Source organism: Gavialis gangeticus, unplaced genomic scaffold, assembly GCF_001723915.1.
Source record: "Gavialis gangeticus isolate Ggan-Ray unplaced genomic scaffold, GavGan_comp1, whole genome shotgun sequence".
In the NCBI taxonomy this organism is placed as follows: domain Eukaryota; kingdom Metazoa; phylum Chordata; order Crocodylia; family Gavialidae; genus Gavialis; species Gavialis gangeticus.
The window spans coordinates 67,049,656-67,073,767 of NW_017729025.1; the positions used below are offsets into that span (position 1 = coordinate 67,049,656).

The 24,112-nt window shown below is 41.7% G+C and overlaps 1 protein-coding gene across 4 annotated transcripts in view; it reads left to right on the forward strand.

Moving 5' to 3' along the window:
- Positions 1-24,112, forward strand: part of PRKD1 (protein kinase D1) — a 363,742-nt gene that overhangs the window by 266,631 nt on the left and 72,999 nt on the right. For 3 of the 4 annotated variants that reach the window (XM_019518928.1, XM_019518929.1, XM_019518931.1), the window contains 3 exons: positions 8,683-8,814; positions 10,733-10,893; positions 17,199-17,222. In XM_019518928.1, the coding sequence (XP_019374473.1) occupies positions 8,683-8,814; positions 10,733-10,893; positions 17,199-17,222 (317 nt within the window). The remainder of the gene's footprint in view (positions 1-8,682; positions 8,815-10,732; positions 10,894-17,198; positions 17,223-24,112) is intronic. The other variant, XM_019518930.1, reaches the window with a different exon arrangement.

Here is a 24,112-nt window from a genome sequence, read left to right on the forward strand (position 1 = left end):
TACAGCTGATATGAGCTCTGAGCAGCAACGGCTTAATCTCTGCTTTAAAAGTAAAGTTGTGTTTATCTGTAGTGTGTAAGTAACAAAAAGTTATAAGACACTGAAAAAAATTGAAAAGGCTCATAAGAGTAATGTAATACTTGTTACCTTTGTACTTACTTTGACTAGACATTTAGCCATTTACTATATATGATATGTAGTCATATTAAATGGACAGTCATAGTTAAGTCTTACTGGCTAGGTACAGACATTCAAGAAGCCTAAGGCAGAATTAATATAATTTATGCAGCTTTCTTTAAGTGATATAGTTTAGTTTGGTAGCAAACAGAACACACACTCACCCTTTGGTGGAGGCGGGGTGTGGGGGGAGATGCAAACTGTTCCACCATTTTTAAACCAGTCTGTGTGCTGAACTTCTGTTCTGTTACAGGTATAGAGTGATTTCCGATTACTTATACTGGTAAGAGTGTAATGTCTGTACCTGGCCACTGAAACCAGCAGGCAGAACAGTAATTGTGATTTGACTTCTACTCTACCTTAAAAGTAAAGCTGTTTAATGTCATAGCTAAGATGATTTTCAGGGCCATATTCTATTATGGCCACCAGCCCAGTTAAAAACAAAACACCTCCCCCCCAACACACATGCATATTCTGTATCTATCCTAATGGGTGCAAATTAAAATAATGATCTGTGATTACCTTAACAGCCTTAAAAACCAGCACCTTTACATGCAACATAGGCCACGCACAGACATTATGGGTGTGTACAGAAGTGCTTTGTGCATGTTTTACAGCACTGTAATTTAGAGCACTTTTTATAGTAATGTAAAGTTACAGTACTCTTAAACATCACTGACGTGCTGTGGTTGGTGGGGGTAGGGCTCTGAGCCATCCTGCACTTTCCAAGCCAGGCGGCAGGGGGCACTCCACAGCCTCCTGGGGTTTTTCCACTGGTCAGAAGTTTGCCCAGCATACAGAAGGTATTTAAAACACTGTAGGTTGGTATAGTGCTGTAAAATACTGCGCTTCAGATTTAATACCTCATTTAACAAGGGTTAATTTAAAGCACTGTACCCATTTTTAAAGTGCTGTAAAGCTGTGCACTTCTGTTAAGTCATGGCAATAAAGTACTTTAAATGGTGAAAAAAAAACAATTTCTTTACACATCCTATGTTTTTACTTGGAGATTTGCTGCTCTCCTGATAGAAACTAAGAGCATACAAGTGTTCATTCAGTTTCTCCCCCAGGAAACATGTGCCCTCCAAGAGAAGATCTTTTAAGTTAAGTTAACAGCTGAAAGATCTCCCTTGGGAAAGAAGCTCTCTTTTAAAAATGAATACCTGTATGGCTTCTGTCCTGGCCTGGTTTGGGAGGGGAGGAGTTACCCTGCATCCTGCCTTTTCACCAAACCAGAGACTGACAGGCTTGGGGCTTAACCCTCTACTCCCCCTCCCTCCTGGATGACCTTGGCAGGGGAGAGCAATGACCTCCATCTCTTCCCCCAGATCAGAAACTGTCTTGTCTGTAGAACAGGCTGGGGGCTTTAACACACTGTCCCCTCCACTTTGACATTATAAACTCAGATGGGACAAAGGAGGCTGCTCCCTGCCCATACCCCAAATGAAGGATCCCTGGTCTATGGAAAGTGCAAGGAGTCCTTCCCTGCCATGGATCAGGAGTGGAAGACCTAATGTTCCTCATGCTTTCCCCAAACTGATAATGTTATGTTTGTCCCAGGGCCTTCAGTAAATGACTGCAGCCACAGCAGGAAGGAGCACTGCCAACCTGGCAAGTACAAAATATATTGGGAACAAAGTAAAACTTTGCCAACATTGGCATTACCAGGTTAAGCAGAAAGTAACTTTAGGTTTACATATGCAGATTCAACACATACATGCATCTCACAGGAATCAATCACCCCAGTCTGGTGAAGGTATGGAAAGCAAGGGAAATTTTCCACTGCTAAAAATGAATGCCTATTCATGGCCACAAAGTATCACAGGTCCAAAGGGGACTTCCCATTTTTTTTGTTGCATGGTGAAATATCTTCCAAATGTAAAGTTTAAAAAAAACAAAACCTTTGTCTGTTGAAGACAGTAAATATAGAACAAGGAACAATGATCTCAAGTTGCATCAAGGGAAGTTTAAGTTAGATATTAGGAAGAGTTCTCTCATTAGGAGGGTAGTAAAATACTAGAACAGGTTACCCAGACAGATTGTGGAATCTCCATCCTTGGAGTTGAAGACCCAGCTGCAAAAAGCTTTGGCTGGGATGGTCCTGCCCTGAGCAGGGGGCTGGACTAGATGACCTCCTGAGGTCCCTTCCAACCCTAATTTTCTATGATTTTAGTGTTAACACAGTGTCCCAATCACCCACCCATCATTACGCTACTTGCTTAGGGACACTTTCTTAGGAAGGAGTTGTGGGTTAAAACCTTCTCTGGATGAGTGAGGCATAAACCCCAAGGCATTTATACACACACATTTGTCTGGTCCAATGCACCAGACATCCAGTGCATCAGAGCGGACTTGATTAATCACTTCTGCTCCACATGAGAGCTGATGCACCCAGTGCTGCATCACATACATTTGTATAAACAACAAAATGCATGTCAGTGCCAAGAAGATGGGAGAGGTGCACTTTTGAACTTAAACACCTTTGATGAGTTTTAGTTCAAAAGCACACTGTCACCATTTTCTCAGTGGCTATGCACATTTCACCACTTCTACAAATGTACGCGCTGCAGCACTGGGTACTTTTAGAAGTGCCACTTGATTCTTTTACTAAGCTATTGGGCAAAAGGTAGGTGTCATGGGATGGAGTCCTTTAGGAGGGCTATGTTACCCTTAGGGCCCCTCAACTGTGCCAATTTGGCCCACAGGGCCCCCTCTATTCTTGCCCGCCACATCTTGCTGGAATAATTGGTATAGGGAGGCTGCCTTTGAGCCTACCTAAGCATGGTTGTGATGGATTTCCCTGAACCCCTTGGGTCCCAGACCCCTCATGGGTCCCATTTCAAAACAGATGTCCCGGGACACCCCAGCCTTATGGGCTATATGCACGGCTCCAACCGTCCCTTTACCATGCCCCAAGCCTCACAGATGGTACTGGCATTGTCTTGCCTAGGCCTCGCTGTAATTGGCCCCCTTTCTGGTGCCAGGGTCTGTGCACCCCAAATGCTGTGCCCTCTCTGGCACTGGGGTTCTGTGCTCCCCAAATACAATTCTGTGCCCCTCTGGCACCAGGGTCTTTGAGTCCCAAAAACAATGTTGTGCCCTCTCTGGTGCTGGGGTCTATGCACCCCAAATACAATGCCACACCCTCTCTGGTGCTGGGGTCTATGCACCCCAAAGTGCTGTGCCCTCTCTGGTTTCATAGTTTGTAGGGTTGGAAGGGACCTGAGCAGATCATCAAGTCTGACCCCCTGCCTTGGCAGGAAAAAGTGCTGGGGTCAAACAACCCCAGCAAGGTTTTTGTCTAGCCTTGTCTTAAAGACCCCCAGGGTAGGAGCCAGCACCACTTCTCTTGGAGTTTGGTTCCAGAAGGGAGTTCCCCAGCCTGTAGGTGTGCTGCTGGTTCTTCCTCCCCAGGTGCATCACCTTGCACTTGTCGGTGTTGAAAACCATCCTGTTCTCATCCATTCACCCCTGTAAACTGTCTAGGTCTGATTGCAGCCTATTTCTCCCATCTAGTGTGCCCACATCCCCCCACATCTTGGTGTTGTCAGCAAATTTGAACAGGGTGCTTTTTAGCCCCTCATCCAAGTCACTGAAGAAGATGTTGAACAGTGCGGGCCCAAGGACCGAGCCTTGTGGAACCCCACTGCCCACATCCCTCCAGGATGAAAATGACCCATCCACCACCACTTTCTGGGTGCAGCCCTCCAGCCAGTTAGTGACCCATTTAACTGTGTAGGTGTTGACCTACACAGTCCCTGAGTTTTTTTAGTGAGAATAGGGTGAGAGACAGTGTCAAAGGCCTTCCTAAAGTCCAGAAAGACTACGTCCACTGCTACCCCTGCATGTCAGGGTCTATGCACCTCAAATACAATGCTGCACCCTTCTGACACCGGGGCCTCTGCACCCCAAATACAATACTGTGCCTCTCTGGCTCCAGGGTCTCTGTTCCCCAAATACAATGCCGCACTCTCTCTCGTGCTGGGGTCTATGCACCCCAAAGTGCCGTGCCCCTTATGGCGCTGGGGCCTGCTGCACCCCAAATACCATGCCGCACCCTCCCTGGCACTAGGGTCCTCACACTGCAGTGGGCCCCCTATGAGGCCTCCTTCCCCAAATAGCCTTACCCAAACCACTGGTGATATGAAACAATAAACAAAACACAAGTCCCTGGGCTGTAACATAATGCAAAAAAACAAGGGTGTGCTCTGTCCCCTTAAAAGCATAGAACTTCCTCTCTGGCCCTTAAATATCTTATGGGCAATGGTACCTGCATATCTCATGGATCCCTATTAGCCCTGGGTGCAGCATATTAAGCAGTTGCTGCATCACTGGGCACTTCTTCCCCGGAGGCTTCTTCCCCTCTGGCTGCTAGCAGGGAACTGCCCCCCCTAGGCCCCGTCCTGGGGTTTATATGGACCCAAGACCTTGACTCTTCTGGTCAGTTGACCATGTGCAGGTGCAGGCTATTTTGCTCTCTGGCTTGTTGCTCTTGTAACCTGTACCTGGGCTTCTGCCTCTCTCACCAGGCAGTTTCTGCCCTTCCACTTTAGTGCCCCTGCAACAGTAGGGTCTCCTCATCTTTCCTTTACTTGACAATGAAGTCAGCTTTAAGTTAGATACATTAGTTCAGGATGACATTACCCTCTGAGTGAGTTGGATCCTGTAGCAGGTTGTCAACTAGCCTGGCTCAAATCAGTCCTTGAGCCCTGTAATTTGGTCACAGCAGCAGTCTCTCTCTGGGCTCAGAACTACAAACTGTAATGCCCTGGGTTTCTCTGCTTCCCAGGGGTCAGACAGAAGCGAACAATCTAACTGAACACACCTGTAGCATGCACAGCAACACAAGCCTCAAAGCCCCAGGTTAGTCTACACCATGGACTCAGTTGCTATTACAAAACAATTCCAAAATAAACACTCCCAGCCAGGGTTAGTTCTCACTTTCTGGTCTTTCTTTGAGGAGTCTTCTCTCTCCATGCTAACATTCCCCTCTCCCTCCTCCCCGCCCCCTTTATATCTGAGTCAACTTCCCCTCATTACTGATTAACTGAGCCAGCTGTGGCCCCTTAGGTGTGTGACCTGTTACCAGCTGGCTAATTACTACAGGATGCCAGTCTGCAGCCCGTTAGAGATACCAATAGCATATCTTCCTTTAACTGAATAACTGAAATTAAGTCAATCACCCAATAAGATAGGACAGAGTCATCAAGACAATTAGAGATGATAGGAAGCATTGATCATAGATATTGCTATGTGAGACTGTGTTAGCAAGGAATCCAAAATGACTTAGAAACTATAGACTGACGTGGTCAAGGATCAGGATATATTTTCAAACCAAGGAGATCCAAGTCTATCAACTGTCAACTCTTCAAAATGTTTTTCCTTTTTGCATCAATATCACCACTTCCTTGCTCAGGTTCAAGTCCATTCAGCTGTTTCTTAACTAACTGATCTTATCTAAGCATGAAGTAATCTTAGAGTAAGGAAATAATATGTGGTGAGGGATTAATACAGCCATGTGTCATCTTCATATGGCTGTTTCTTGAGTCCACATCATCTGACCAGTTTACCCATCAGCTATATGAAGATGCTGAAAAGAACTGGAGAGAGAATTAATCTTTCTAGGACTCCACAAGTCAGTGGTCAGTTGATGGAAATACAGGTTCCATACTTTACTAATAGATGACTAGAATATGACATGAAGTATTTAAGAATTTGTGGCTAGGTTTTGTTTATGGTGAGTACTCTAGGTGCAAGAAAAATGAAATATTTTAAACAGTATTTTCAAGTACATGGAAAAGCATTAGGATTTGATTCTACATTGTATAATCCCCACTGATGTCTGAAGAAGCTAGCTGTAAGAAATACATTTTACAGTGAATTCCTGACTGTAGATGCAAATTCATCTTCAGTTCAAGCCACAGTAAACTCTTTAAGGATTCATTTAAGTGATATAAAACCCATTTTGGATGAGTTTGGTTTCTTAATATATCAAAGCCAACATTGATTTAACAGTGGAGTTGGCCACTTTAATTTGAAAAACACAAGAGCAATAACACTCTAAAAATGTTTTTCTTAGGTGATCTAAACCTCAGCTGTCTAAAAAGTATTTTTCAATGTTGCACCCTCTTACTAGAAATGAATCTAGTGTAGCTCTCCTTTATTATACAACTCTACAACTGTAGAGTTATTTTAATGTTGAATCAAGATGTCCTAACCTCTTAGAGTTTCTATATGAAGAATAACATTTCATCTGGAATATTAAGTAATTTTTTTTACATAGGTTTTAGGAAAATTGGGATGTGAATATTCTCAGAAAAACAAAATAACATCCCAATTGTCTTATTCTAATAAATTTCTAAACTGTTTGGATTTTGTGAATTAGAAAAGGATTTAATATAATTATACTAAGTCATTTGATCCCATTTTTGTAATGATATCAAGTGATTTCTGATGAAAAATTATTCTTTGGTTCCATGTAGACATAACCAATACAGTTTTTCCAGAGACAACACTAGAAGTATTTTTCAATGTTGCACCCTCTTACTAGAAATGAATCTAGTGTAGCTCTCCTTTATTATAGCCATCTATAATGACTGTAAAACCTCTTCTTAATTGGTTTGCTGATTTTTGGTTTCAGAAATAGGAATGGGGGCAGGGTTTTTTGTTCTCAGGGATTTATTTGAACTATGCCATTCAGAAAACTGAATGTGATATTGTGGCAAAGTAGGTTTCCCTCAGGCCAGCCGTCGCCGTCCTCCCACCTGCCTCTGGGCATGCCGCCCACCTGTCTCACCCGCCACAACTTGTTGGAAAATTAATAAATTGTTAAATAAGACAGGAAGCTGGCCATTTTGTGCCCTGATGCCAGGGGGCACTATCTTTGGCTCCATTCCTCCCCTACGCCACAGCCCGAGCTTTGCAGATGTCATCCAGATGTTAACAGTCACACCAGCCCCATATTAGGCTCCAGAATCCTCCTGGCAGGACCCTCCTTTGATCCCTCCACTCAGGAGGCCTACATCGCCTTCATTTGGGCTGCCGAGCTCCTTGTAGCTGGCTACCCTCTTGGGTATGGTCCCCCACTCAGGACCTTCAGCCAGACACAGGCCCAGGCCTCACCTCCAAGGCCAGGCGGGGTCCCAGGCCCATGGCTCCGGGTGCCCCTTGCAGTGGGTGCCTGGCCCTTTTGACCTTCTTGGTCCTAGCCCCAGCATGGACCAGTCGAGGGGGCACTCTACTCCTGGCCTCACTAGCCCCACCTTTTCTCTGGGTCCACCTTCCTGGATGTGGGGAGCTGGGGTACCTCACACCATGACTGGTGCCCCAAGGTCTCACAGGGGACTCTCACTGCCCCCGGGGCAGCAGGTCATAGTGCTACTTCAGTTCTTACACTCGGCCTCCCAGCAGTGGAGGATTTACTGGGATCAGGACTTGCCTCTCTCAGTCTGGTGCTGAGCCCCTTTCACTCGGCCTCTGGCCCAAACCTCAGCCTCAGGCATCTGAAGACTTACCTGAGCCTACTCCCCTTGCTTGGGTTTCCACATCACCCCCCTCACTTGGGGCTCCAGATCTCCGCCCCTTACTTGGGGCTACCCCCTCACTGGGGCTCCACAACTCTGCCCCCTCACTTGAGCTACAGATCATGGCCCCCTTCACTGGGGCTACCCCTTCACTGGGGTCCTAGTTTCCACTCCCTTCACTTGGGGCTCCCGACCACCCCCTCACTCAGGGCCATGGGGGTTTGCTCCCCGGTGGGCTCAGGTGGCTGTAACCATGCCCATCCCCAACTTTCCGTCTCGGGGTCTTGCACCCCCACAGGACTCAGGTGGCCACAGCCGTGCCTGGCCCCAACTACCTCTCATGGTACGCAAACCCACCCGAAGGTGAGGGCTAGGGTTAAGGTGTCCATACCCACCTTTCACTGGGGTGATAACTGGCCTGGTATTTCCTGGGGACTCCCATGCTACTGAGAGCCCCACCAGCCCAAGCAGAGAATTCAGATGGTCCTTCCATTTATCAATCACCTCCATCACCTGTTTGTCTTCTCTACATAGATTGTGAGCCCTTCAAGGCACATATAGTCTCTTTCTCTCCATGTGTACAGTGCTTAGGAAAATGAGGCCCCATTTCTGCTTAGCCCTGAGGTACAGCAGCAATAAACACAATTAATAAATTAATGCACATGTGAGGGTTGTTAACATGTTCTTCTGGAAAAAGAAATATGCAGATTGGAAAAATAGCTTTTATAATAGGGCTTCACTAGTGATTAGCTATATTCTGAGTAGTACAATATAAAGCAAGTATAGACGTTTGATGCAAATTTACAAAACCACACTTTATATTACTTATCAACCTTTCCTTCCATAAATGATATTCTAAATGAATAAAAGGTGTATTCATTTGCCAAATGACTAAAAGTATCTTCTATGATAAAATATCACTGAATGATACATATTGATAATAACTTAATTATCTTCATTTGTTGGGTTGTTTTTTTTACAGCTTCTGCCACTTTTGAAGACTTTCAAATCCGCCCCCATGCTCTGTTTGTTCACTCATACCGAGCACCAGCTTTCTGTGACCACTGTGGTGAAATGCTTTGGGGCCTTGTGCGTCAAGGACTTAAATGTGAAGGTATGTTATATTAGAATTTATTCTCAAACACAATAGTGAACTGGAATGAGACTTTTCTGTGTACTGTGTACTCGACAGCAATTGGATATAATGTAGGCACTAGAAGAATTTCAAGTTACAGGGATTATAAGAATTTGTCTGACAGTTATTTCTGCAGAAGAAAAAGCAGCTTGACTAATATTCCAAACAGTTTAACCAGCTACTTAACTTTTTCATATTTGTATAGCCTCTTTTTTAAAGGAATATTGGATTTACAGTAGAGGATCACCAATACATCAGTACAATATAGGATCAGCACTGATATAAAGGTAATTTACTATATTGGAAATCAGCCATATCAGGCCAATAATTTGGCCAGTAAATGGCCCATGCATGCATGCAGCCGTAGCACAGTACAGGTGGCAAGGAGCACAGCCCGGAAGCATGGAGAGCGGCCTCCAGCTGGTAAGTCTGGTGTGGTGGCAGGGGATGTGGGAGAGAAGGAGCTGGGTGCGCAGATCAAGGCCCCCATGGTGAGGGAGGCATGGGGCTGGGGCAAGTGCTGCCCATCCGGGGCAGGGTGGGTGTGGCACAGAGCCCCAGCTTCTCCAATGGACTTGGGGAGGGGGGCTCAGCTTCCACCATGGCACGCTGCTCAGCTGGGAACCACTGATCTAGTGGCTTGTCTGGTGGCTCTCACTGCTGCTTCCACTGCTCATCCAAGAGGGCCGGGGGAGAGCCTGTGCCCCCAGATCTGCATGGGGTGGGGCGGGCTGGGGCAGGGGTAGTGCTGGGAAGGGGCTACATGGGGGGCTGTAGCCACAAATTTGCTGTAGCCCCTTCCCAGCGCAGCCCACCCCTACTGGGAAGAGCTTAGCGCAGCCCCGGCTCCAGCCCACCCTGCGCAGATCCGGGGGCATATGCCACCCCCTGCCTTCCTGGATGAGCAGTGAGAGCAGCAGCAGGAGCTGCTGGATGAGCAGGTGAGTGCCGGACAAGCCACTGAATCACCAGGTCCTGGCTGAGAGGCATGCAGTGGCAGGAGCCAGTGCTGCCCCCACCCTTGCACTCTCCAGATAAGCCACAGTACCATCCTGCGCCCACCCCACCACAGCTTGGCAGTGCTTGCCCCAGCCCCTGCACCAGTCCCAGCCCCATACCTCCCACACCACAGGGGCCTTGATCTGCCTCCCCAGCCCCTTTCCCACCACACCAGACTTACCAGCTGGAGGCAGCCAGGCTGGGTATTAGAAATCGGATGAGCATCGGCTGATATACCTCCTTAAAAATTGGCTATCATTATTGGCTGCAAAAGACTCTATTGGTGCACTCCTAATTTAGAGAGGACTGATAGTGTAAGAAAGACCAAATGACCACAGTTATTCATGGAATATTTATGTTTATTCTGTACTTTATGAAAGTCTTATCTTTCTGTCAGTTAAGTTTCCCTTGGCTTAATTCTTATCTTTCTTTTTTTTAAACCACTGTAATTCAGTTAGTTTAATTGTATTTGCTCTTAATCTGTATTTGTGTAAGTTAAGTGTGCCTGTTATTCCTTATTTTGTTATGACTACTCCGACTCTTCCCAGAGCATCCTTCCTGGGTTCTAATTGGAGTCTTGCCAATGATTGACATATAGTGGAATATTTTATTCCCTACCTTCTGGGTGCAGGGTAAGCAGCCTCCTTAGTGCTTTCAAACCATAGAGAATTGAAGAATTAGGAGGTCAGATTGAGGTGTGGCTATAATTGTAATTTCTGGAAGTGTGTAGTATCCTTAACACCCATTTTAACCTCCAGAATTGGAGAGCTAATTAGTGAAGCTGAGGAAACAACAGTTTCAAAGAAAATGAGGATGCTATGTAGTTCAATATAGAAGTGCATTTTTGCTTTATACTAAAATCATCTATAATAGGAGGGTTTCATATTTTTCTTTTCAGGATGTGGTCTAAACTACCATAAGAGATGTGCATTTAAAATCCCTAACAACTGCAGCGGTGTACGTAAAAGACGACTCTCAAATGTTTCCTTAACAGGAGTCAGCACTGTTCGGACAGTGTCTGCAGAACCCTCACCTAGCACACCAGATGAGGCCCTTCTGGTATGGTATTTCCTAATCATGAAAATACTATATGTTGTCATTGAGAAAAGAACGAAACACAACATTTAAGGATTTTTTTCCTGTCAGACTTGTTGAGAATCAGTATATGTAAATTATACAAATTTTGCTTTATCATAACAAGAAGATCACTGTCTAAATGTGTACTAGCTCATGTGTCAAGTTTGCTTTCCCTAGAGACTTAATACAGTTAATAATAATCTATTTGTGAAAGGTTGTGGTATTTGAGGGTCCAGTTCTGATGTAGTTACCAAGATAAGCAGTCAAAGCTGGTTGAAGGATTAGCACAGAGAAAGTAGAAGAAATAATATGACAACCGTACTTCCTTCAGAACTGGAAACCAAATTTCTTGTGTGCCAAAAAGCATACATATTGATCTGTAGTATAGAAAAAGAAAAGAAGTAAAAGCTTAATTAGAACATGTAAAAAGGGATCTCAGAAACCTGATCATTTTTATTTCTCTGTGTGCGCGTGCACACTTTGGGCCCAATCCTGTTTCAGCCTCATATACATAAATGGCAGGTGCATAACTGCAGTTTTTGGCACCCATGCATAGTTTGGGATTCTGTGTAGCTATCCATGATCTGTTCTTCCATTCTGCACATGATCAGTATATAGCACTTTGGTTGTGTATGTGTCCTGGCAGAATAGAATTGCCCAATCATGCATATAACTTTAGTCATCCTACCCAAGATCTAGCTGGTATCGTGCTGGTTGGGGCACTTTCCTGAAAAGTGAAAGATTTAGGTTCAAATTGCACTTGGGTGAGGAGAGCCTACAACTTGGTTAAATGCTTTAGCCCCAGTCTTTTGATCTAGAAGTGATGGGTACTAGCTATTCTCCTTTGTTGTTTCACTTCCGGTAGGTACAGGTACAAGACAGTCACATTTTACCACAGGTGAAAATAGAATTCAAACTGTGTGTGTGTGTGTCAAAAATTTCCATTATGCAACTATGCACCATGATGCAAGTGAAGGTGATAGAGCAGCAATTCTCAACCAGGGTGCTGCATCACCCTGGGGCATCTACAGATCCTTTCAACAGTGCCAGGGGTGCCATGCACAATATTAGTATTGATGGTGGGAAAACATGATTCAGAAGATAAACCCAGAGATTTCAAATAAGAATCCACAGTGTTAAAACATTCAGATCTTTTATGGTCTGAGTTCTTTGCAATAGAAGAGTTGCTCTATTCCTTTTCCATAGTCAAGAAAGAAATGAAAATGAAGAGCTTACCTTTTCCAGAGGGTGGGTCAAGCATATCAAGGGGTGCCTCAAGTCTAAGGAAGTTGATAATCACTGTAATAGAGTATTTAGCCTGCATAAAGTGTGAACCACAGTGCTTCCTGTGGAGCAGGGATGTCAAACACAGCAGCACAGCTCTAGAACCCAAAGGGTTAATGCTGCCACCACTTGCCACCCTTCCCCCCCCCCACTCGATGGATGTGGGAGTTTAAGTAAATCAGTGGCAGGGAAATGGACATGCGTGCGTGCGTGCGTTTGTGTACGCGTGCACACGCACGCGTGCACGCGTGATGGCCATTTTACCCCCCTGGGTTCTAGATCTTCGCTGATACAGAAACTCTGGCAGCCACAGAGATTTGAGCCTCTGATGTCGCTTGCAGTTTGGATCTGGTTCATGAGGCCAAATGAGTTTTAACCTCCAGTTGTACAGCAAACATCAGCGTGACCAGTATTCTGAATAGTGTGATCAGCCTCCCGTCTTTTTTCCATTTAATGACATTTTCCATAAGCATCTTGTTTTGAAAAGAAGTCTGCCTTTAGACTGAGTTTAGAAAGGAATCTTGATGAAAGGGTGGGTCATCAGCTTCACAATACTGTATCTCTGTAAAGCCATCACAAAATGCTCTGAAGCCAGAAAAAGTTTTCTTTTTCCTTTGGGTTTTTCTTTGTTTTGTTTTTTTGCTCATTTTGTGTTTTGTCATCTTGAAATCTCCAGAAAGATTCAGTGCATTTTGAGGAAAGAAAAATTGATCTAAGGATTTTTTTTTATTGCACCAGGACCGGTTACTTTATACCTAAACATGACTGCTTTTAAATGAGAAATTTTTACCTTGAAAAAAAGATGAGCAATGGCAATAGAAAAGAGGGTATAGTTTTGGTTTCTTTTTATTTAGAATATATCTTGAAGCTAATATTTTTTTAATTACAAATAGAAAACTAATGATTTAATAGCTCTGAGAGTCTGACTTAAACTGATAACGTGAAGGAAGTTCCCAGGTGATTTGCCCACTCTTTGCTTAAATTGCAGCTTGTAGTAAATATGTTATCTGTGATTATTCACCTCAGAAATGGCTTTTCCAAGACCAAGATATTAATTATTAGAATAAGTTGTGTTGCTATATATTCTTTGTCCTAGAAATATTTGCAAATTTGTATATTTAAGTTGCAACAAATATATTTTAATAGCTAAGAAGCTACAATGTGCACACAGAAATGTACCTAATTGTAAATAAAAGTTTAAAACCGTTGCAATTTAAAAACAAAAGAAAGAATGTGGAAGCAAATGAGAACAATCTATGTCATGTTTTCTTCTCAGTTAAGAAGTTAGTTTTATTAAACCTGACATGCCTTAACAATTTTATTGCAAATGACAAGATACCTGGAATTACAAGCAAAACCATCTATGAGCCCTGATTATGTACTGATACTACTAATTATCATTAGCCTTAAGATACTTAGGAATTCAGGTGCACATTATAAATATGTTATTTTTTAATGGAACGCTAGTTAAAATAAGCTGGGTACTCAAATTTTGCGAAAAAACAACCAAGAAAAATCCTTCTACAGATTTTTGTGGTTCTCAAAAATGTATTTTTGATATGTATGATAATTATGATTGTAACTATATCAATAAAGTAAATATCAATAAAAATAAAATTAAGAAGCAGTTTGACACTGCTCTAAGTTGTTTCCAGAACTATGATTAAAAATGATTACTGCCATGTTATATAAATGTTAAACAGCTTAACATTGCTCCAAGCCATGATACTGCCAAAAGAGACAATACTGGCTTTAAAAAGATAAGATGCTTCTCCAGAACAGATAGAAAAGCATTAATAGGTGTTTGTCGTGCAACCCTGAGGCTGAATTTTGAATACCTACCATATGGTGGAAAGTGTAGAACAGTGTTTCATTTTTGTTTGTGTCTAACTACATCTTGAATGATTGTTATTTATGATAATCATTACAAATAATTTTGGGAGGCATGATGGATCACATGATTAGTGACAGAACACTGGGCCTTTGACATTTAGTCCATCAGTCTAAATGCAGCTCAGTTAAGTAATGACTCAAAATTATCATCTAATTTGAGTTTGGTGGCCAGCCTACAATACTTTAAATTTTTAGTCAAAGATCTCAAGGCTGCCATTACTCACTATGTTCTAGCTATGGTATACTTTAGCTTTCAGGATTCTCATAAAAACATTAAATAGGTAGCATCTGCAACACTATTTAACAAGGGTCAGCACCTATTGCCTGTAGGTTGGATCCAGCTTGCAAAAGGATTGCAAGTCCTGCAAAGGCCCAACCTGGTTCACATTTTACTAAGGATGCACCAGTCCCCAGCTGTTTGAATTGGTTTGGGTTTTTCTAATGGCACCAACTACCTCTGGCTTCTCCAGGCTCTGCAAGGAGCTGTTCTTCCTCACTGCAGCCTGTGCCCACTATCACTGGCCCATGGTGCCTACTGGGTCACAAGGTGCGGCCCATATTAGTAACAAATTGCCAACCCCTGCTATTTAATATTTTTTAATCCTCTGGAAGAGTCAGGGTCATCAGTGTGACCATCACAGTGGAGAAATGTGATAGGCTTCATGCCAAACGACAGTGTGTATATAATTTTCTCTATTTTTTTTCTTTAGCAATCACTAACTTCTATCAGGCTGTCCTTTTCTTACAAAATTGATGATTCAGAATGTCATATATGTAGGACATGCATGTGGGGAAAGTGAAAAAAAATTGTAGTGACTAGCAGGCCACAAGCTTAACACTGAGAAATTAAATGAATAACTTTCTGATTTTCCTTTTTTTACAGAGGTAAAAACTATGTTGAAGAAAACCCTAGTTTTTAGTTGAGCATTTTTTTTCCTGCTTTCTTCTTTTTTATGTACATAAATATTATACTTTATTCTCATTCAAATCCCTTGTTTGGATTAATTTCTTCTGCAGTGTTTCTGAGATAAGTTTTGCTTTACTTTATATTGTGGCAGCAACCAAAAGGATTAGGCTATGTTATACTAGGTGTTCTACCAACACAATGGAAGGTGCAGTCGCAAAGAACTTATAATATTTTTATTATTACATGGAATTGAATCACCAGCATATAAACATAACCATAAAGACTCCATTCTGGACCAGTATTTTCAACAGGCCAAATGCCTTTGATTTCTATAGGTGTAATATCAAGCTCATAAAAATAGGGCTGGATGGGATAGCAATAATTGGTCACTTAGATCAAGTTAGGATTGTCTCTAAAGAAACAGGTGATTTAACTGCTGTATAACCTTTGCCTTTCCAGGTTTTTAATTATACTTATTTTGTTGTTTTTTAAATTAAATGATAAGATTTACTTTGTATGGATTAATGTTGGAGGCATTTAGGATACATAAGAGCTTTACATTTAGATTGACCTACACTTGGGCAGGCACTCACAGGGCACATATCAGGCATCAAATGGCATGCTTGATCTAAATTAGTTCATCTCAGGAGGTGAACTAATTTAAGGGATTACCTGACCTACAAAGGAGGTAACCTGATCTAGCAAACTCCTGTACCCGTTTAGACATAGGCCTGGGGCTTGGAAAAGACCAGAACTATGCAGTTCTTACTCCCTTCGACCCTGACTGGGCTATTTTTAGCCCCCCTGGCTACCCTATTGTAGACTCACCAGACCCTCCATGGACCTGCCAAAGCCCCCAAATCCCACAAGCTTCTCCCCCCACCAAGAGTAATTTGCCTTGGGCTGTCCACTCCACTCCCAGTTGAACAGACTGGCTGCCTCTCAATCTAGTCACCTAACTAACCCTAGATTGGGTACAACGGATGTTTGTATGTACCCTTAAATGCTGACCACAGACTGAATTTTTCTATTTCATGCAGACCATATGTGGAGACTGTTAAAATAAGATAAATAATTTGAACACAAAAAACAGGTATATAAATATCTAACACAGATGTAAAACTCCATATTTTTGCATGCTCAGATTTATGTGAGAAAAATGCATGCATAAAATGTATATATGAAAAATTGTGGCTGCAAGTCTACAGAAAATGGTAGTATAATTTATTTTCACAGAACACTCAACATCGTCTGTAATACTTTGTTTTCAATCAAATTCAGTTGGCTTAATTTCTCAAGAGCCTTACCTAGAGTTCCTCCTCTTCTTGTTGGTACCAATAAAAGAGTGAAGACAGCATTTTTTACTAAGAAAGTTTGTTCAGTCAGTTCTGCTTACTTTGCTGATCAACAAAAATGTCACTACTTTTTACTGAAGAGCCAACGGAGCTGAATGCGAGAGAGGCTTCCTGGAAATGTGTTATAAACAGAATCATTAACTAAGTAATGATTTCAGAATCTTTATTATTGGAGTTATGTGGACCAGAAAGAGAGCAGCTTTAGTCAGAGATAGTAAACTTTGTTTGCACAACTATTAGATGGAAAGAATGTCATTTTTCTTGTAAAATAAATATATTTGCCATGGAAATCTTAGAAACATGATAAATATGGAGCCACACCATGATGTTTTACTTGTCCTTTTGCCACTGCATTTTAAACATATAAAACATTGCAAATACATTCTGATCTCTGAGATATCCTTAATTTCCCAATGTGTGGGTACTTGCATCAACATCATCTCATAAGGCATTTACATTATTTGAATTCACAAATTCAAAAGCAGGCTACTTTTAAATGCAACTTAACAGATCTACTTTTAAACGCAACTTAACAGATCTAGCCCTACATATCTAAACATTTTTTTTCATTCTATTACCCAAACAGAAATGACAAGAATATGAAAATCTTAGAATAGGTTATATAACCTAGAGTCCTTTGAATAGTAACTCAATTTGAAAATATAATTATTTTTGTTTTTTATATTCTACTATATGTTAGTCTCTTAGTGTAAAATGATAAAACATCCATGCTTACTTCAAAAATAACATTGTTTTCTGTCTCTCTCTCTCTCTCTCTCTCTCTCTCTCCCTCCCCCCACCCCCAATTCTTTGCTCTCCTTTTTCCTCTTTCCAACTTCCTGTCTCAGTCCCCTGTCAGCCCTGGCTATGAGGTATGTACTAAATTTACTCTGCTGTCTATCATACTATCAAGAATAGATTGTTAGAAATCCAGCAACTTTTATTTAACATCAGTTAGAAGTACTCTTAAAACACACAGGGGTTTATTCAGATGTATGTGTTCTTCAGAGTCATGTGTTCTTCAGAATCCAAGGGTGTATTTAGTTCCAGAGATTAGATTTGTCCTTTAGAGAGCGAGTGGTCAGCCACGCAGTTCAGAATTAGGGTTATACTTTAAAATGTACCTCCACTCAATGTTAGAGTTAGCGGTTACAGCTTACATTTGTGCCATGTCTATGTTTATCAGAAACAAAACCAATTAAAAGCCTTATTTAGTTCTGCTTTGAAAAGATATGAAAAATGGCACCTTTATATTCAACTGGTATTGAGCAAATGGCATTACTTAGAGTGTGTAGTTTTTTTTTATTGGTGGTGGGATCCATGAAGGAGAAACTCAGTTTTGCTTTCAGATTTCTGGAAATGTGTAAGCTTGGAACTGTCTAAAATTTCTAACCCAAATTTTACTCTGAACCTAAACAAATTTGATCTGGACATAATTGAGCAAGAATACATTTGGTACATCATAACCTATTACAGTTGATTTTTTTCAGAATAGAACTGTATTTTAAAACTTAGTCCAAAATTTGGTATCTCTATAGGGGTCAAAGAGTTTGAGTAAACCAGAAAATACGGTGAAGCTTTTAACTTCATCTGTATTCAGTTTGTTCAATATCTTCCTTAATGATCTGGGAGATGGAATGGAGGGCAAGTTTGCAAATGAAACCAAACTGGAGGGTGGGTAGTAGGTACACTGCAGGGTAGGGCTAGGATTTAGAGTAACCTAGACAAATTGGAGAATTGAGCCAAAAGAAATCTCATGAGGTTCAGCAAGGACAAGTGCAAAGTCCTGCACGTAAGACAGAAGAATCCCATATGCCGCTACAGGCTTGGGACCAAATGTTTAAGCAACAGCTCTGCAGAAAAGGACCTGGTAGTTACAGTGGACAATAAGCTGGATATGTGTTAACACTGTACCCTTGTTGCCAAGAAGACTAACAGCATACTGAGCTGCATTAGTAGAAGCATTGCCAGCAGATATGGGGAAGTAATTATTCCCATTTATTCTGCACTGGTGAGGACACATCTGGAGTATTGTGTCCAAGTTTGGGCCCCCACTACAGAAAGGATGTGGACAAGCTGGAGAGAGTTCAGCAGAGGACAACAAAAATGTTAGGGGGCTTGGACACATTACTTCTGAGGAGAAGCTGAGTGAACTGGGCTTATTTGGTATGCAGAAGAGAAGACTGAGAGGGGATTTAATAGCAGCCTTCAACTACCAGAAGGGTGGTTCTAAAGGAGATGGAGCTAGACTGTTTTCAGTGATGGCAGATGACAGAACAAGGACCAATGTTCTCAAGTTGCAGCACAGGAAGTTTAGGCTGGATATTAGGAAAAACTCTCTCACTAGGAGGGTGGTAAAGCACTGGAATGGGTTGCCAAGAGAGGTGATGGAATCTCCATCCCTGGAGGTTTTTGAGGCCTGGTTCAACAAAGCCCTGGCTGGAATGATCTAGTTGGAGATGGCCTTGCTTAGAGCAGGGGGTTGAACTAGCTGACTTCCTGAGGTCATCTAACCCTAATTTTCTATGATTCTATGGTAAACCAGTTTGACACTATAGACTGTACATGTAACTAGATGTGGCTCCACCTAAACCTACATGGATTTAGGTCTGCTATTTTGGCTATTGTTACCCTTAAAAAAAGACAGAGACTTTGACACGTAAGTGAGTAATTGAATAAAATAGAAATATATAGTTTATGTTGGCATAAAAATGGGTCCTTTGCCAGTTTCATGGACTCATGCTAAAAATGTAAATTTGTGGGACAGGGGATGAAACTAATATTTAATTAATCTATGAATTGTGTGGGCACTTGTTCACTGATAATAAAATAACTACAATGCTGAGTTATCTCCTTTGTAGATTTGAAATTTATAAACAAACAAAGAAACCCTAAGCTTTTACTGTGTAGTTTCCTAGATGACGATTCATTTGTTTATTTTTAATTTATGAAAGCCCAAATGGTATGAGACTAGAATTGCTCTTCAGAATACTATTGATGTGAAATATGGTATAGTAAATTACAGTTGAGAGAGAGATATGGTTATTCTGTTCTTGGATAAATATAAAAAAACCCAAACAAGGCATCATTGGATAAGGAGAACATCAAATGGCTTATAGCCTACAAAATTTCATGGGTATGGTACTACTTTTGTTACTGTATGAACTGATCATCATAGGTAAATGAAAAAACACCTAGATTATAAAGTCTACCTCCCTTTAAAACATTAGGGAGTACATCAGATATTATACTGATTCTACTCTTAATCTTTGCTAAAATTGCAGAAGAATAATAAAAGAAAAATTGTATTCAGGTTAAATTCGGTACTTGTTGACATGTGATATTAGAACCCATGAGCCAATAAAAGACCTTTCCAGAGGATCACAAATAAAGCTGTGTTCAAATATATCTTTCTTTTCTCTAAGGAATATTGTTCAGCAAGGCCTGCATGTTATGCAATTAAATTATAATATGAAAGAATCAATATGAATTAGAATATGAAAGAATGGAGAACACAGTCTCCTTTGAGTAGAGCTGCTCCTACCCTACTAGATTTTATCTGTATAAGTTCTTAGGTTCCCCATTGTCATAGTGTCTAAGTGTTCAAATGATTCATTCTTTCAATGAAAATTGCTGGCCAAGCCTTCTCATTCTTTTTTTTTCAGCTCTAGAAGTCAATGACCTTTACTGCATTTCTCTTCCTACTCTAAGCACTGCTTCAAAATAGGGTTTCAGTTGCAATTCAGGGAGCCTACAGATTGTGATTATATCCAGTACAGTTGTAACCACCCTTTCTTTCTTTATGGTGAGATATAGAGTAGTCTTTAAACCTTTTTTCCTGTTATACTCCTATATGAAGAAATTTAATAGTAAAAGTAGGTCATAATTAGGCAGAGAAAAGTAAAAATTATCCAACCCTCTAAATAGAACTCATAGATTAAGATCATGCTATTTTGCTTTTTTTTTCCATTAATTTCCTCCAAATATCCAAGGGTGAGTTTTCTGAATGTTATTTCTTGACTATTGGTTTCCACCCATCATTCAATCTGTTCATGCCCAGTCCTGATATGAAATACACTGTGGGTGTATCTACACGAGACATTGACTAGATTTGCTAATTAACTCCTCTGTAAATGTCTCAGCATCTACATCTATAGGACAATTAGGCTGGAGTAAACCAATAAACTCTGGCACAGGTTAGTACTTGTAAATAAAAGTATCATCATATGGCAGAGTTTTTTACTCTGCAGCAACATATGTGTAGACACTGATGGGGCTGGCTGGGGCATGAGGGTGCTTCAGTGAAGGGTTTGCCTGACAGCTAACCTCTGCACTGAAGCATCCAAATGAGAGTAGCCCTCTCTGAGCCCCCACCAGCTGGGATTGGTTTGACCTAGCTCAACATGCTGCAGTCCTGGGCACACATGTAAACACAGCACCCAGGAGCAACAAACTGTGGTACAATATGTGCTGGAGTTTATTGCTGCAAAGTAATATGCATGTGTTGATGCTCCCTGTTTGTGTGTGATTATTCAGCACCCATGCAGACTCCATGGCTGATTTTACACCCCACGGGGGTTTACTTTGGTTTAATATTCCCTAAATTGAAGCGGTTATTTTTTAAAAACACCGCTTCAATTTAGGGAGAACTAAACCAAAGTAAACTCCTGTGGCATGTACACAAGGATTATGTGCCTTTCTGGTAGGGGTGTGGGGGGGCAAGCTGCCAGCAGGCCAAGTGGTCCCTGAGCTGCGGGAGGGCCGGTGCTTCCCTCCATGGTGGCTTCCAAGGCAGCACCCACCCGCAGGCATCTGCCCCAGGCAGTCCTGTAGGGGCACAGCAGCCATGGAGGGAAGCACCTCCTCCCTTGCCCCACAACTGCACTGGGAAGCCCTGGGCACCCATGCAGCTCTGGCAGGCAGGCAGGCTCTGGGGAGGGAAAAAAAAAGATCAGGCTTACTGCTTTTTTTTTTTTCCTTTAATGGAGTCTGCCTGCATAGACTGCCGCCTGGCTGCCTGCATGTGCAGGGCCTGGTGCTTTGCTCCATAGCTGTAAGGTAGCAAACTAAAATACCGCAGAGGTGTTTTATTTTGCTACATCCCAAAGTCATTTAAAGAGCAATATGCTGCTAACAGTGTAAACAGCTGCGCCATTAAAGCGCAATACACCGCTGACGGTGTAAACAACCATGTCATTAACGTGGTGCAAAAAGGCATTTAAGCTACTTTAAAGGCCAATTTTGTGGTGTGTACCAAGGCCCCATAATAGTACTAGTTTTGATCCACCCCATTCAACTCTATGAAAAGAAGCTATCAGACTTCAGTTAAATCATGATTCATCAGATAGGGAATTTGGCATTGAAATTATTTTTAGATCACCTAATTTAGTATAGTGTCTACAGTCCTTAGCAAATCCTTTGCACAACATAAAGCTTTTGTGCTAGGAAATCCCCAAATCTCTGTCTGAAAAGTGTGAATAGTCACATAAATGCTGTTGAAAGATAGCAATTGTTTGTTATTACTTCCAAAAATAAGATGGGGTACAGGCAGAGCATTTAAAGCAGAGTTTGCTGGCATTGATGTCTGAGCAGGAGGGTGTAGGATATGTAATAATTTCCATGTGAAGATGGTTTCATGTTAACAGATTGTACTGTGGTGAGTTCTTTGATGCATTCATTTAAGTGCTATGAAGACTTTAGTTATCCTTCTTAGTCCTTGCATGATTAAATCATGCTATATACTTAAAGGGAAGGGTTGTAAAGTACAGAGCAGTCAATTATGTATAAAGTAGCCAAATTTTAAGTCATCTTATCATGCTGTATTTCAGTATGCTTAGTTGAAATTTTGCCTCCTTGAGTACAAATTAATAACAGTGCTTTAGTTCTCATATAAAGAAAACCAATATTTTGACTGCGTAAAAACTCAAGTGGTTCCTGTGGAGATATATATAGCCTCATTTGATACCAATTCTGTCAGATATTCACAGATCAATTGTGTATATGAAGGAAGTAGATATTGCTGCAGGTATCCCTGATCATAAGAAATAACAGGTAATGCAACTAATTATTTTTCATTAGGAACTTTGTTCTCTTCCGTATTAGAAGTTAGCCGTTTATTTTTTTAAATGCACAGAACACTGAGGAGATAAAAATAATATATTGAACTGATTTAGTTCTTTGGTTAGACTGGATGCCTTTGGCTGAATCTCATTAGCAATATAAATGCCTAGGAATAATTTTACATGTATTTTGTATTTCATATATTTACTTAAATTTTGCCATGCAAAAGTAAAAAAAAAAAAAGCCCCAAACAACACAGCCTCTTCATGAATGGAATTGAAGAGTTAATACATGTAGTGTGACATTTGTTTCTAGTACAGCTGTTGACGTAAGTGTGCCTGCACAAGAACAAATAAGAACAAAATTTTGCCCTTTATTTTTAAAGTAGCTTGAACAATCAGATATCGAAAACAAGCCATTTCTTTTCTGACTAAGAAAATATGAAGTTTTTCAGTTCATGTGTTATTTATCAAGAGTCTTAAGGCAGTTTTAGGGATGTTCTGTTATCTAAGAGTCTCTTGTAAATTTTAGGCAATTCTGAGCAGTTGGTTTTAGAGGACATTTCCCATCTTTTGAATATGAGGGCATAAAACGTACCATAGTAGGTAAGACCACAGATCCATATCCTAGGTCTCACACTGGCACAGAGAGGTGCTAAGGGGAAGAGCATGCGCACACACACACAATTATATTTAGGGGAGGGGAAGATGTCTGGGTAGGGCCTGAATATAGTATAGACTCTGTGTATGCCTCTGTGTGTACACACATGTGTGCTTAGAGGAAGCTTCAGGTTCAGCATCCCCCAGGCAATGAGACTGGCTGAGAGTGTAGTTACATGTTACCTTTCAAATGTGTCAATATTCTTAAATCAGGAATATTCACACATTAAGGCAAATTAAAATGAGCTAAGTACCTGCTCAGGGTGAAGTTACATGTTACATTTAGACCATATTAATGCCACTTAATTTGTGAGTGTCCACATGTTAAGCACATTAACTTATACTAAGTGTCTTCTGAGCATCTCAAAATTATTCCACTTCAAGTGAGGATTAACTCTGGCCTGTGCTATCTAACTCATATTAGGGTAACTTCAATCTGTTCCATAAAGTGAAAAAAGCAATTTGCTGTCCTCCAACAGCAATTAGCTGAGGTCATTGTGGGACCCCTGGCATGGCTTTACAAGCACTCGTGGTGCTCTGGTGTGGTGCCAGAGGACTGGAAGAGGGTCAACGTGGTTCCCATCTTCAAAAAAGGGAGGAAGGAGGACCCAGGAAACTATAGGCCAGTTAGTCTTACCTCGATCCTGGGTAAGCTTTTTGAGAGAATTATCCTGACACATGTCCACGAGGGGCCAACAGGGGAGATTATGCTTAGGGGCAAACCAACACAGGTTCATTAGAGGCAGATCTTGTCAGACCAACCTGGTGGCCTTCTATGACCAGGTCACAAAATCCTTAGATGCAGGGGTAGCAGTGCACATAGTCTTTCTGGACTTTAGGAAGGTCTTCGACACTGTCTCTCACCCCGTTCTCATTAAAAAACTAGGGGACTGTGGTATCGACACCTACACAGTCAAATGGGTCGCTAACTGGCTGGGGGGGCTACACCCAGAGAGTGGTAGTGGATGGGTCATTTTCGACCTGGAAGGATGTGGGCAGTGGGGTCCCCCAGGGCTTGGTCCTCGGGCCCGCACTGTTCAACA